Genomic DNA, 12894 nt, shown 5'->3' with positions numbered 1-12894 from the left:
AAGAGCCTGATGGGAACATCAGGGTTGCTGATGGCAGATCTTGCACAATGTGTCCTCTCCCCAGACATCAGTATGTCATCAGGGTTTAGTGCTTTTGCTTCGTTCATTTAAATTGCTGCTGACCTCTCCAAACGGCTGCAGAATGTAGCTGGAAAGTAGCATTTGCTGCTGGAGCCGCTCTAAGCCAGGAGGAAGCACCTCCAACAGCTTCAGGAGCAGAAGCTTCACATTTACAAGGGGACACGGGGCACTTTGGGGAAGGAATGGAGGCACATGAGTTGTAAGTTTTTGCATACATAGGAAAGGAATCACTTGGGTATTCCAATGAAACTGTTTGGCCAAGAAACTTGCTTCCAACCAGGCTGCTGATCACAGCAGCCACCATCCTTAATTTCACATGGCTTGGTTTGGATGCTTAGCTTAAGTGATGTCTGATAAAAAGAGGGACCAGCTTGATGCTTCCACTGGCTCCTGTCTCCCTTCCTGTGTGTGTGTGCACAGCTGTAGCTCAGAGTTGTGGTAGGCCAAGAATCATTTGTCCTTGCACAGGTTGCTGTGAGCTTGGAGTTTGCTATTGGCTGTGATGTACCAGCACAGCCACCTTTGATAACTGAGAGCTCGCTGGTATTCATCTCTAATAACGCAGCAGGGTCATTTTAGCTTTCTGCTAGAGTTACTTCAGTTCTGGATGGTCAGTCTGATACAGCCTCCCTTAGCCTACTTGGTATTTATAACTCAATGTAGACTTGTTGCTATGGTCTCTGATAAGCGCCTGCTGAACAGTGTCACTAAAAATACCCTGGCCACCTTGGGAAGCCTTTAAAAACACCACTTTCCATGAGCTCATCTCATGTTGTCAACAGAAATAGCTGCGTGCCACTGTGTCTCCTTGTGCTGGGCACCAGTCGCTCCAAGGCATGTACATTTACAGGGCTTCATGTCTGCTGACCCTCTGAAGCTTCGAGTCTCACCCTCTTCCCCCACTTCTCATGAGCTGCAGGCACTGACAGAGGTGTTAGGGCTTGTGGAAATTTGAGAGCAGCTACTACAAAGAATAAGAGCAAGATACAGAAGAATCCAGTTCTTCCAGATGCTGTTTTGATTATGGACCAATTTGACAGCTTACAGAGAGTCAGCTTTTCTGTTTGACCACTTGGTGCAGGCTGCTTTGGGGTTCCCCTTCCTTCTTCCTTGACTTCCTTTTTGCTTGACTTCTGCTTTTAACTTGGCTTTTTGCTCAGCCTTACAGAGAGCAGGTGACTGAGGGCAAAGAGGTCAAAGCAACTGGGAGAGGAGTGGGATTGCCAAGAGGTGTCTGTCTCAGTGGGTTGTGCTCATCCTCGAGGTCCAGGAAGGTGAAGAAGTCAGGAGTCAACAGTGGGTGATAGGCTGTTATTGCAGACCTACCTTGCTGCTAATCACCCTGCTGTTGCACTACAACTGGTCCCAGTTCCCAGCTGCTGGGACTGAGGGACAAAGAAGAAAACAAAGCTGTGGATTGCAAAATCAGAGCTAGAACCAAACCACTTGAGCCTGAGAGGGACTAATCTGTAAAGAAAAGCCTTGAGCTGACTGAAGACTGTGAGCCCCCTCTGATCTTCTGCACAAAGCTTGCTGCTTTGAATCCTGTCTGCTCTTCTCTTGGGTGTATGTTAACCCTTTAAGCTTGCTTGACAGAGTATTGCTGTACCCTGTATGTGGTAAATGATCCTTGCCAGACACCTGTAGAACAACACCGGCACTGTTTGTCCCTGAAGCAGCAGTGGGATTTTCATTTTTTTCCTAATAAGTACAAAGCCAGACAACCATTGCTGTGAAATGAGAATGATAGCATGGTGCTGTAGTAGATGGGCTGACCTTCTCTTTCTTACTACAGTAGCACTTGTACAATGGGCTTGGTGCTGCCGCTGTGGAGTGACACCTTGATCCACCTGGATGGGGATGGGTGAGTGTCTTTTGTATGTCCTAGATGGAGAGGGTCTCTGCTGTGAGTTTGCAGTGCGGTGTATGGGGAAGGATTCAAATGATCACAGAGTTCTAACCGATCCAGCAAACCTGTTGTTGACCACTATGGGGTTAGTAGGCTCAGAGGCCCTAAATCACAGTGGTTGTGGCAGGGAACACCAATAATTGACTTATCTGTGAATAAACTCGCACTGAGACAGTGGCTTATGTGTGTGTTTAGGCTGGTGTAAAGGAGCTTTTCCTGAAGAGTGGGTGTATAGTGAAAGCTCCTTAAAGGGATCCTATTATGTGCCTCCATCATGCTGCAGCAGGCAGCATTCAGCTGAACATAAAATAAGAATGATGTTTGTCTGCCAAATAGACACCTGACTTGCAGACTCCTGTTTGTGCCAGTTACAAGGGCTGTCTAGTGCAGTGCATGGAATGACTTTTCTTTCCTTGGTAGCTGCCCCAGGATCACTGTAGCTGGACTCTGTTGCTCCCAGCTGTGGCACTGAATTTGTGTTGCCAAGGTAAACAGCACAGCCCAGCACTGTCCCACTGTCTTGGTTTCATTCCTGAACAGCAGCTGCTTAAAAAGAGTTATCGTAGAGCTTTTAGTGTGCTATTTTGATCTGTTTGCTAGCTGAGCTCAGCAGTGTATGCATAGGGCTAGTCATTTGCTGTTCTGATGTGCTACAAATTATCAGTTAATAACAAGTAAGTGGCTTTTGGGCTACATTTTTACTGTGCTTTTTTTCCCTTCTCCCCAGAGGGTTCAGCGTATCAACAGATAACAGGGTTCACATCTTCAAGCCGGTGTCTGTGCAGGCAATGTGGTAAGTACTTCCCAGCGATCCTTCTTCCAACGTGTTTTGGCTGCTTGAGCTTTTAAAGCTCAGGTGCTGTTTTGTGTTACTGGTATCTTGAGACCTACTTGAGCAGCCAGAAGTCTCCTTCAGAGACAGGGAAGGAAGTTGACTACTAGAGGAAAAAGAAAACATGCAAGTGCTGGTATAGAGCAGTGAGTTTATAGTTCTGCTGCAGCTGTACCTTCATCTTGGCTGGGGGTAGGAAGGAATAGGGTCAGTTTCCCTGCAAAGAGCTGCTGCTCTGAATCCCTCCGAAGTGGAATTGCTTTGAGCATGTGTTTGAAATTTGGGGAACACACGCTGTGCATATTTTAGGAGTCTGTGTCTCCACCAAGCCATGTTCATTGTGATAGCAAGAAGGAAAGAGAAGCTGCCTGCATTTTTCTTTCCTTTTAGGGTGGCCCATGTAAGAATGTAGAGGCCATGAAAGTATTTCTGGCTCAAGCTTCTTTGCATTGCAGAAATACATTGCCTGTCAGGGTGTCATGCTACTGTGTCACCCAAGTGATTTTGACCTGGATCCTTCTGATCCCAATCAAAGATTTAAAACAAGCTAAAAATAGGATGGGGGAGATTTGTTTGCCAGAGGCAGCTGAAGAAACTTCTGACATCCCTCGTGAGAGAGGGTGGGCACCCAAACACTTCAGTAGAGTCAAGTACTGAGCCCTTGGTTGTGCTGCTCTCTGTGTCTGACTCCTGGGTGTCCAGGGAATCCGATGGCACAGTAGGAGCTATCAGAGCACTATGGCTCGGACACAAACTCTGTGCATCCTGGTTTTTGGCTTGGGTAGCTGTAGCAGGTTTTGGAGTCAGAAACAGAGGTGCCTCTGCCATCTCAATTGTGAGCACCTTTGCTGCTACCCAGGCTTGTCTTGGCATACTTCAGTTAGGGCATGCAAGCATGTGGTTATCCATGCCTTTGCAGGACAGCCTCCTCCTCAGTGATGGGAGCTGTTGCCAGTAGCACTGGGGTTTGTGCTGACTGATGGGACCCGAGCAGCATCCCAGATTTGGCTGCTGCTTTGTGCTTGATACCAGCCTGAGGAAAAAACATTGCAGTCCTGCAAGTGTTCTTCCCTTTCTAGGTCTGCTCTGCAGAGTTTACATAAAGCTTGCGAGGTGGCACGGAGCAACAATTACTACCCAGGGAGCCTCTTCCTCACGTGGGTCAGTTACTATGAGAGCCATATCAACTCCGACCAGTCGTCAGTCAATGAGTGGAATGCCATGCAAGATGTCCAGTCCCACCGGCCTGACTCACCCGCCCTCTTCACAGATGTGTAAGTTGGGCTGGCTCTGCTGAGCCCAAGTGTTTGGCTGTCAAGCACTGCAGCCTCCAAATGAGGAGAAGTTTCCAAAAGAGATTACTCTTAATTAGGTATTAATGAGGAGAGGTTTCATCTTCCAGGTAATAAGCAGACCCCTGATTAGGTAGACACCAGCACTGGAAGTTTACCCTTCCGGGGCTCCCTTGCATCTCCTCCAGCTTCTGTTTTCAGTCTGGTTGTTTACCTTGCCCTTTAGGCTTGCAGATCTTCTGCAAGGTAAGTCCTGTGTTACTAGCAAGAGGTGAGGTGTATTCTAGTACCTAGACTTTCCTCTTTGCTGGTTTTGTCCTCTGGTTTCCAGGCCTGTTGTCTCCTGAAAGGAATAGGTTTCTCTGGACTTTGCTCTTACGCTGGCCCATGCCTAGAGTAACATGGTGTTTTATTTCTTATTCAGTTAATTTTGCTGTAAAGTGTCTGTGTACAGACTTTTGAGACTGTGAGCTCAGAAGCATCCTTATAGGCATCCAGCTGACACACCTGAGAATGGGGACAAAGAGCAAAACAGTTTTTCTGTGTTTTGAAGAGTCTGCAAGTGTAGAGCAGGACAGTGTATAGGTCCCAAGCTGTCTCCAGCTAAACATTTGGATGTCTGGTGCCATATGGCCCAAAACAGTGGCTGAGGTAGACAGGTGACAGTTTGGAAAGGCAGAAGTTATAGCCTGTATCAGCATTCAAGGTTTGCAACCTCTGTAATTAGTAATCGCTGATGGTACTGATACCACAGAACCTCAGAGGTAGTCTGTGTCCAGATGTGATGCTGAGCGTGAGAGCTTAGTTGCCTGGTTTGTAGTAGAAGAAATGACTTCACTAACCCCAGCTGCTCTCACAGATTATAGTGCTGTTGGTTGATTTATGCTCTCAGAGATTTCCTGTTGTTGGAGTTCAGTGAGTGAATAATGAGCAGTGAGCAGTTGTTCAGCTGTGAACAAGTCTTCACACTTGATTGTTTCTTAATGTACAAGGAAGGTGGCTGAGAAGTTTTGGCAAGCTGTCAGGTTAATATTCCCTTTTGGCTTATTATATATAAATTTTGTGTCACCCACCCTTTCCCCTGTGGCAGCAGTTGAATGATTTCCTGGGGACACCGAGACAGCATTCCCTTAATTGAGTCCTGGAATAATGCATGAGGTTAAGAGAATCAGGGCCATTGATGATCTTTATGAACCACCAGTTGGGCACTGGTAAAGCAGAGAAGTGTCTGTGCAGTCACCACCCAGGCAGTCTTCCAGGGAAATGGAAAGGTGCTGTGAGATGTTACTGCTGGGTCCCTTCTAAAGATGATGGGTGAAACAGCTCTGGGCTGCTGCTCTGTTGCAACCTCCCATGGTGTTAGTCAGGCTATTTTTGCAGCTGGTGATAAGGCCCCTGGCAGCAGAGGCTGGAGGAATGCACAGAGGCTTAGCTGCCCTTGTCTCTCCATGTAAGGAGCTTTGGAGCTGTTACCTTTCCAAGAAAGGTAGGGGGAGGCTTAGATATTGCTCCAGAGAGTATAATGCAGCCTTCCCAATTTAAATTTTACCAAATACCAGAGGTTCTTTAGATGACAACAATGGATTAGGAGCATTCGGTTGGTCTCTTTCATACACAACCAGGAATCTAAACTGGGCTTTACAGTCACCTGAATTCCCTCCAGCTGAGGACGTTCTTGGGGGAAGTAGCATGAGTATCTGAGGCTGCAGAGTACCCAGTCTATGCAATACCTGTTTAAAAGTGCCATGAGTCCAGCTTCTTTCTCCTTCTGGTGACTCTTCTTGCTTTCTTCTGACAGTCCAACTGAGCGGGAACGCACAGAACGGCTGATTAAGACCAAGTTAAGGGAGATCATGATGCAGAAAGATTTGGAGAACATCACCTCAAAAGAGGTGAGTGCTGAGGGAACAGCACGGGAAGTGCTGTTGTGCCAGCCAGAGAGCTCTGTGCTTTATGCCATGATGAAAGGCTGGAACAAAACCTTCACATGGCTTCTTTGTGTTCCTCCTCCCCACCCAGATACGCACCGAGCTGGAGATGCAGATGGTGTGTAACCTGCGGGAGTTCAAAGAGTTCATTGACAATGAAATGATAGTGATCCTTGGGCAGATGGACAGCCCCACACAGATATTTGATCATGTCTTTCTGGTAAGTCTTACAGTGAATCCAAACGTAAACTCGCCAAGCACATCTCCCTATGTCTCGGTTGGCACAGAGGTCTCTGGAGGAACTCTGGAACTCTGAAGGAGAGATTGGCTGATCCTTTGGTCACATAGTCTTAAGCAAGACACTAGTCCTGTTGAACAAGAGCAGTCTGGCTTCTTGGCTGTGCTAAACTTTGCCATACAACACCAGCCAAGCTGTAGACCCTGTCACTAATCTAGGTCGTGCTTTGCCTAGAAATGTTGGACCATGATCCTTGAGGTCCCGTCCAACCTGGTGTTCTGAGACACTAGAGGATGGAAGGCAAAAAGTCTTAATTCTAACTACTTTTCAGGGCTATTTCCATTGATGCAAGACTAGTTTTGTAGCTTTAACTGTCCAGGGTATCAACACAGCAAGTTCTTGGAGTGTGTTTGGGAAGGGGATATCTACAGCAAAGAGGGAGGGGAACTGTTTCAGGAGAGCTGTGATATGTTCAGGTGGAATCGCACTCCTGTAACATGGAAAGCTCAAGTGATCCAGGAGGAACAGAGGAGCCTAATGAAGAATCCTGAAGATAAGTCACTTAAGGAAACATTAACATTTGGCCTGCTAATGTTTTGCTGGCTTAGTTGCCTTTCATTGCTGCTAGGCCCTGTCTAATTACTGCACTTCCTTCTGGTGAGTCAGCGTTCCACTGGATTTCCCAGCCCTGGAGCAACAGACACAGGTTTGGTTGGGAAACCTATGAGGTTGGCTCAACTTAAAACAAAGCCATTCCTCTTGGACTTGCTGGGCTTTCCAAATGGAGAGGGCCTCTCCCAGTCTCCTTAAAGCTTGGTGCTGTGGCTCAGAAGCAATGGTGTATGTTAATGTGAGTGCTTCTGAGAAACTGTGGTGGGGTAGAGCCAGGAAAATTAAAGTACAATGTACTTTGTAATGTACTACAATGTAATGGGTTTTATTTTTGCAAACTATGTGTTCTGTGGAGAGAAAGACCTGTTCACAGCCTTACAGTGCTAGTTGAAAGCAGTGCAGGCAGTTCAGTGTGCTGCAGGGCTTGGAGTCTTGGCTCAGAGTGTATTTAATAGGAACAAGACCTTTAAAACAAGGCTTAAAGGAGCTGTGGCTAATGTGTGGAGTAGAAGTATCTGCAAAGCAGCTCTGCGGTGAGGAGCAGCGCTGCTGGGGCTGGGCCCCAGCTTAATTCAGGAGTGTCTATACTGCAAGGCAAAGTGAGGCATGGAGCTGTTTTCTTCCAGGTAGAGGCAAGAGCCCTGTGGGATCCCACTTACGGAGTGCTAAAATAACTAAGCAGGAAGTAAGAGATCTGATGGTGTTGGTAATTGTGGATCAAAGGATAGGAGAAAAAGTTTTCACCACTGCAGTGTTGTTCTCCATACCTGTGGAAACTGATGCTTCCCAGGCCTGAATTAAAGTATTCTTTCTTGGCCAGGAAGAGAGAACATGAAGTTAACTAAGGCGGGGGGCCAGGGTGAGTACAGCAGGGATCACAATATAGTTGTTGGCACATCCTGAATAGCAAGAGCCGCCATACTCATCCTTCAGACTGTGCACAGCTCTGGACTTTGGTGGAGCTGCCCTGATCTGTGGCTGAAGGCGATGGATTCTGGTGTAATCTGTGCTGCCATGGCATGTAACATTTGCTCTTTTACCCTGCTCAAAATTGAGATTTCCATCTGTGCTGAACTCTTGAATGGTATCTTCATTATGATGATTTTTCTTAGGTAGTGGTTCTTGGGAAGAATGAGCTGCTTTTCACGTCAAGAGAAGACAACAGACTTATCCGCAGTAGCTACCAGAATAGCAACAGGGCCCTTTCCTGTGCGTGTACATCCAGACATGGGCTGGGAGTGCTCAGGACTTCTCTGGAAGTGCTGTCATGGGCACCATTGTGTGCCTGTGAGTCAGAGCTCTTGGAGCTCCCCCATCTCAGACACAGGGTGCCTGTGCTTTCTGTGGCAAGAAGCAACCCATCCTCTGGATGGACACTGCAAGACTGGGATGTTCTAACTACCTGGCTGACAGGCTTTGCAGGCAAGCAGTGATTATGCTCCAAGGGCTGGCTCAGCCTGAACCTTGGGTGGTGTGGAAGCCTGTGCCATGGGAGCAGCCATGAGCAGTGCTCTTCTGCTGGCGATGGTGATGCTACCAGAGTCCCTCTTGCTTACTCCTGTATTTGAACCATCTTTCAATTTAGGGAAGCAGATAGCTTGTGCACCTTAAATTTTGAAGGAAGCCTTTGCCGGAGTGGTTTTGTCCTCCGTCAGGATTTATGTGTTTGAGCAGGAAGCAAGCAGCTTGGAGGCCCTGTATGTGCTGGCCACAGTGAGCTAGCCAGGGCTAAACGTGTTTATTTCTGCTCACACAGGCTTTGAACATGGGGAGACAAGGTGTAACCCAAGTGAGTTTACCTTGTTGGTGCCTTTGATGTGTGAGATAGGTGTTCCATGCATAAAGAGCACCTGGATGGTGCTGGCAGTCTGTCCTCTGTGGGGTAGAGCTGGCACAGCCTCCAGGGAAAGGGTGGAGCATTCTCATCTTTGCTGAGGTTGGTTTGTGAGTGGTTTATAGGAAGTGCCAGGGTATGGTGCTGGGCTTCTGCTTTGCAGGGCTGTTTGTTGCTTCAGAGTAGATCTGCTCAATGGGGCAAGATAAGGTGCTGAACCTTAGTATTGTTACCACTCTTCTGTGTACCCATGTACTCAAAAGATCCCCTCTGCTCTCCAGTACTTGACTGGCCAGCTTCTTCCTCCAGGTCACTGGTGACAGTCCCTCCCTCCATCAGTTGTCTGGCTGTGTCTTCCTTCTGGCTGATACGTCCCTTTGCATGTTCTCCCTGCAGGGCTCGGAATGGAACGCCTCCAATTTGGAAGACTTGCAGAACAGAGGGTAAGTAGCTTCAGGCTGTCAGCTTAAAAGCAAGAGCCTGGCCTCGACACTTGTCTGTGCAACAAATTCTCTTCCATGCCTGCTGTGTAACCTAAGTCTTACTAAAGGGTTTGCAGATCCAGACAAGTTCTTGCTTCCTCCAAACTCTATATCCCACAAACAGGCACCCTAAAGTAAAAGAGTCTTGTTCCCTGACCTTGACTGACATCCCCTTGGTGAACAAAGGAAGCCAGCAATCTCACAGCTATAAGTAGCAAAAAGCCACAATTACTTAACTGGATGCTGTGTGGTTGGCTCTGTGCCCTCTGCTTCAGCCCGTTATTCTGGACTTGAGGTCTCATGGTTACAGAGGCACTTTGGGGTCTGCACCTCCGGACTGCAGCAGGAAGGAAAACGTGTAAAAAGAGCATTTGTTGTTTTGAGTGGGGCCCAGGAGGAAGTCCTGTAGCTCTCACACTTAACACTGATGGGTTCCTCTGTCTCCTGCCCTTTCAGGCTCAAGCTTAGTATCCTTTCTCTAGGCCGGGTGGAGCTAAGCAACAAGATTTTTGCAATTAAATCATTATTTATGGGCCTGGCTTATTTGTGCCACATCCAGTGGAAAGAAAACGAATCACTGCTGAACTGAATAGCTCCCATACCTGTACCTGGCAAAAGGGGCTCTCCTCGCTGAGCTCAGGGTCTGCTCCAGTTCCCTTGGGTCAGACAGGTCCTGTTTGACTGCCAGCGCTCTCATACCCGCTAGGGAAAAGGGATGTCAGTCCCTTGCAGTGCTCTTGTTCTGTCTGGTAGCCCAGTGTGAGTGCAGTTCATAAGCATCTTACAAGTAACCCTCAGGGCTAAAAATACTCGATGTAATGTACATAAATACCATATGCTTTCCCCAGCAGTTTCCTTTCCAGAAAATTAAGGGATAAGAAATAAAGCCTCCCCAGTGGCTCATTGTCCGTTGCATCTCTCTGTAGTTACTTCACACATTTGTTTAGCTATGTTGTAGCTCACGAGCTGGTATCTTCAATCTTCCTGGTGCAGCAGGAGAAGAGATTCACAAAAGGGCTTGGAGAAAGTGTCCAAACACGACCTGAACAGGCTGTACAGGAGCTCCTGTGACACAAGTGTTGCTAACTTAGGTGGGCAAGCAGTGTGCAACCTGACATGCTGTAAAGGAAGTTTCTATCCAGCATGGGCGGAAGCCCCTTTATCAGAGGCTAGGCTCAAAATTGCTCAGCCAAACCTTTTGTCTGTATCAGCTGCTGCTTCCTTGCATTGAGCCCTGGTTTCCAAGGAGGTGTGTGCAAGACTGCAACTTCAAATGCTGTGAGTTTGCCACTCGCAGGGCAAGGCTGTTGTGTGGCAGCTGTGATCTCCCTCTGAACTTGGTGTGTTCTGCACATTCTGCATTTTCATCTGCTCTCTGTTTCCATGCAGGGTGAGGTATATCTTGAATGTGACTCGTGAAATAGATAACTTCTTCCCTGGGCTCTTTGAATACCATAATATTCGGGTGTATGATGAAGAAGCAACAGACCTTCTGGCTTACTGGAATGACACCTACAAATTCATCTCCAAGGCAAAGTAAGTCTTTTCAGAGCAGAACAGACACATTTAGAAGATGTATATTAAGTATTTTATATTTTCCTACTGATTTTCTTAACTACTTTTCCTTGCATACCTGGCATCAAAGCATTTTCACTTTGTAGTTTCTGGCTAAGAGTTGCCTTCAACACGTTTTCATTCTTGTAGGTGCTTGTACAAGGAGCAGGTAGGACTAGTGAGGGGTTTCTGCCCAGTTTGCAGTCCAGACAATCAGTGGAATGGGTAATTCCTGTACTGGAGAGCTAACAGTTTGCCTGCTGCTTAGGAAATGCAATGGATCTGGAGAGGTGCTGGAGGGAGGAAAGGGCAGTAACAAATTGAGCAGGGCTTAACAAAAGTGAGAAGCATTGTGAGGTTGTATGATGAAGCCCAAAGTCTGGAAGTGATTTCTTGTAGTGTAAAGCTCCAGAGTAAACTCTTCCCTTTAAACAGGAGTAAGTGCCTGTGTAGCTCTCTGAGCTGTCAGTTATAGTGAGTAATCTGATAGCGGGTGCTGAAAGTAGGGCTTTTTTACTGCAGAGAACTGCATCCCAGTTACATGAGCTGTCTCCAGTTAATTCAGCAGCCTTCCTAAGGGAAAACTGGTCAGAAAGCAGATTGGCATATGTTGCCTTTAAAGTATTATTACCATTATAGAAGTCTCTCATCTCTTAACCGTAGCTGGTGCTTGCAATTTCTCATAGCCTTTACAGGCTGCCTTGTTTGAATATGGTTTGAGACTTACTTTATTTGAGGTGGTGTCACTGTATTCCCTTAAGTACTTAAGCACTGTGACACCACATTTGTGTGATATATGGAGGCCCTTTTCATTTGGAATACTGCTTAATACCCATGGGCCGCTGGGGCTAAGTTCAAGGGTGCCATACTAGTCTTTAGCAGTCTTCACGAATATGCAAACAGCTGATGTGTGTCCGTGTGTGATAAAAGCTTCAGCAGAGCTGTTGTAACAAAATCTGTTAAGAATATTAAGACCCTGTTCTTCACTTTCTTTGTGTGTCTTGCTCCAGTTTGTAAATTGGATTATCAGATCCCATCCCAGACTTCCAACTGTGGCCACAGCGTTGAAAATATGTTTGATAATGCTCTGGTAAAGAAGTTGTTATTTTCTTAAGCTTCTCAGGGGCCGTGTTTTCTATTTAATGATCCTCTTTTTGTCTTTCTTCCACCTCAGGAAAAATGGTTCCAAGTGCCTGGTGCACTGCAAGATGGGAGTGAGCCGCTCGGCATCCACGGTGATCGCCTATGCCATGAAGGAATACGGCTGGAACCTGGACAGGGCGTACGATTACGTGAAGGAGCGGCGCACAGTCACCAAGCCCAACCCCAGCTTTATGCGGCAGCTGGAGGAATACCAAGGGATCCTGCTGGCCAGGTGAGTGGAAGGAATGACCCTGATTACCTGGGTTAAGGCATAAGTGATTGACTCCATTGTTTTAATTGGAACTTCCCTTGCTGCATTATGAGCTCCTCATTGTCTCGGGAAAGATAGCACTTTGTTTTCATGGGTTATCTCAGCTGAGCCTGGGAAAGTGGGTGTAATAAAGAGCTTTTAGGAGGCTCTTTGGCTTCTAGGATGGCTGACTTTTTTGGAGAGTAGCATCCTGTGATCTACCATCTGAATGCAGCATTCAAAGCTGTGCAGCCCCCAGCAGAGATAAATGGTGTTCCTATTGCTTGTAACATCACTTGGCAGGAGACTCGCTTTGTCTCCATCTCAGCCTCACAGTTCCCTGTTGAGCGTGCCTCTCCTCAGCAGCTGGTCTGGTTTTATTTAGATCACTTCGATAAGTGTTGGTGTTAGGGGAGGGGACAGGATGTTCTGTGCATTGCAACAGCGGTGTTTATTCCTGCATGGAGTCCTGAGCCTGGTGTGGAGCTGGGCAAGTGTGTTGTAAGCCCAAGCCTATCACTTGATTAGCAAAAGACACACAAATATTGCATGTTTCCGAGAAAGCCACTTGCAGGCTGCATTAAGCAACGTGTTCACGTGATCAGCTGGAAGGAGGTAGTGATACTCTGTGTTCACCAGATTACACTGTTCTGTTTAGGATCCTGGTGTGCTTTGCCAGGGAGCAGATCTGAAGCAAGCAGAACTACCCAAGTTGAGCCTCCTGCCACATGCTCTGGGC

The 12894-nt window shown here is 47.1% G+C and overlaps 1 protein-coding gene across 8 annotated transcripts in view; it reads left to right on the top strand.

Annotated features, from left to right (window-relative positions):
* Positions 1-12894, top strand: part of SSH2 (slingshot protein phosphatase 2) — an 89344-nt gene that overhangs the window by 68224 nt on the left and 8226 nt on the right. For 4 of the 8 annotated variants that reach the window (XM_061470173.1, XM_061470177.1, XM_061470176.1 and 1 more), the window contains 8 exons: positions 1877-1945; positions 2718-2783; positions 3902-4096; positions 5913-6006; positions 6134-6262; positions 9123-9169; positions 10598-10744; positions 11937-12137. In XM_061470173.1, the coding sequence (XP_061326157.1) occupies positions 1877-1945; positions 2718-2783; positions 3902-4096; positions 5913-6006; positions 6134-6262; positions 9123-9169; positions 10598-10744; positions 11937-12137 (948 nt within the window). Of the gene's footprint in view, positions 1-1876; positions 1946-2717; positions 2784-3901; positions 4097-4225; positions 4361-4521; positions 5601-5912; positions 6007-6133; positions 6263-9122; positions 9170-10597; positions 10745-11936; positions 12138-12894 lie in introns of those variants that run through there. The other 4 variants (XM_061470175.1, XM_061470178.1, XM_061470180.1 and 1 more) reach the window with 4 other exon arrangements.

Source organism: Pezoporus flaviventris, unplaced genomic scaffold (genome assembly GCF_033815535.1).
Source record: "Pezoporus flaviventris isolate CSIRO_AGI_PZ_B2104156 unplaced genomic scaffold, CSIRO_AGI_Pfla_v1 ptg000063l, whole genome shotgun sequence".
Taxonomy (NCBI): domain Eukaryota; kingdom Metazoa; phylum Chordata; class Aves; order Psittaciformes; family Psittacidae; genus Pezoporus; species Pezoporus flaviventris.
This window is presented reverse-complemented; position numbering and strand designations above follow the sequence as displayed.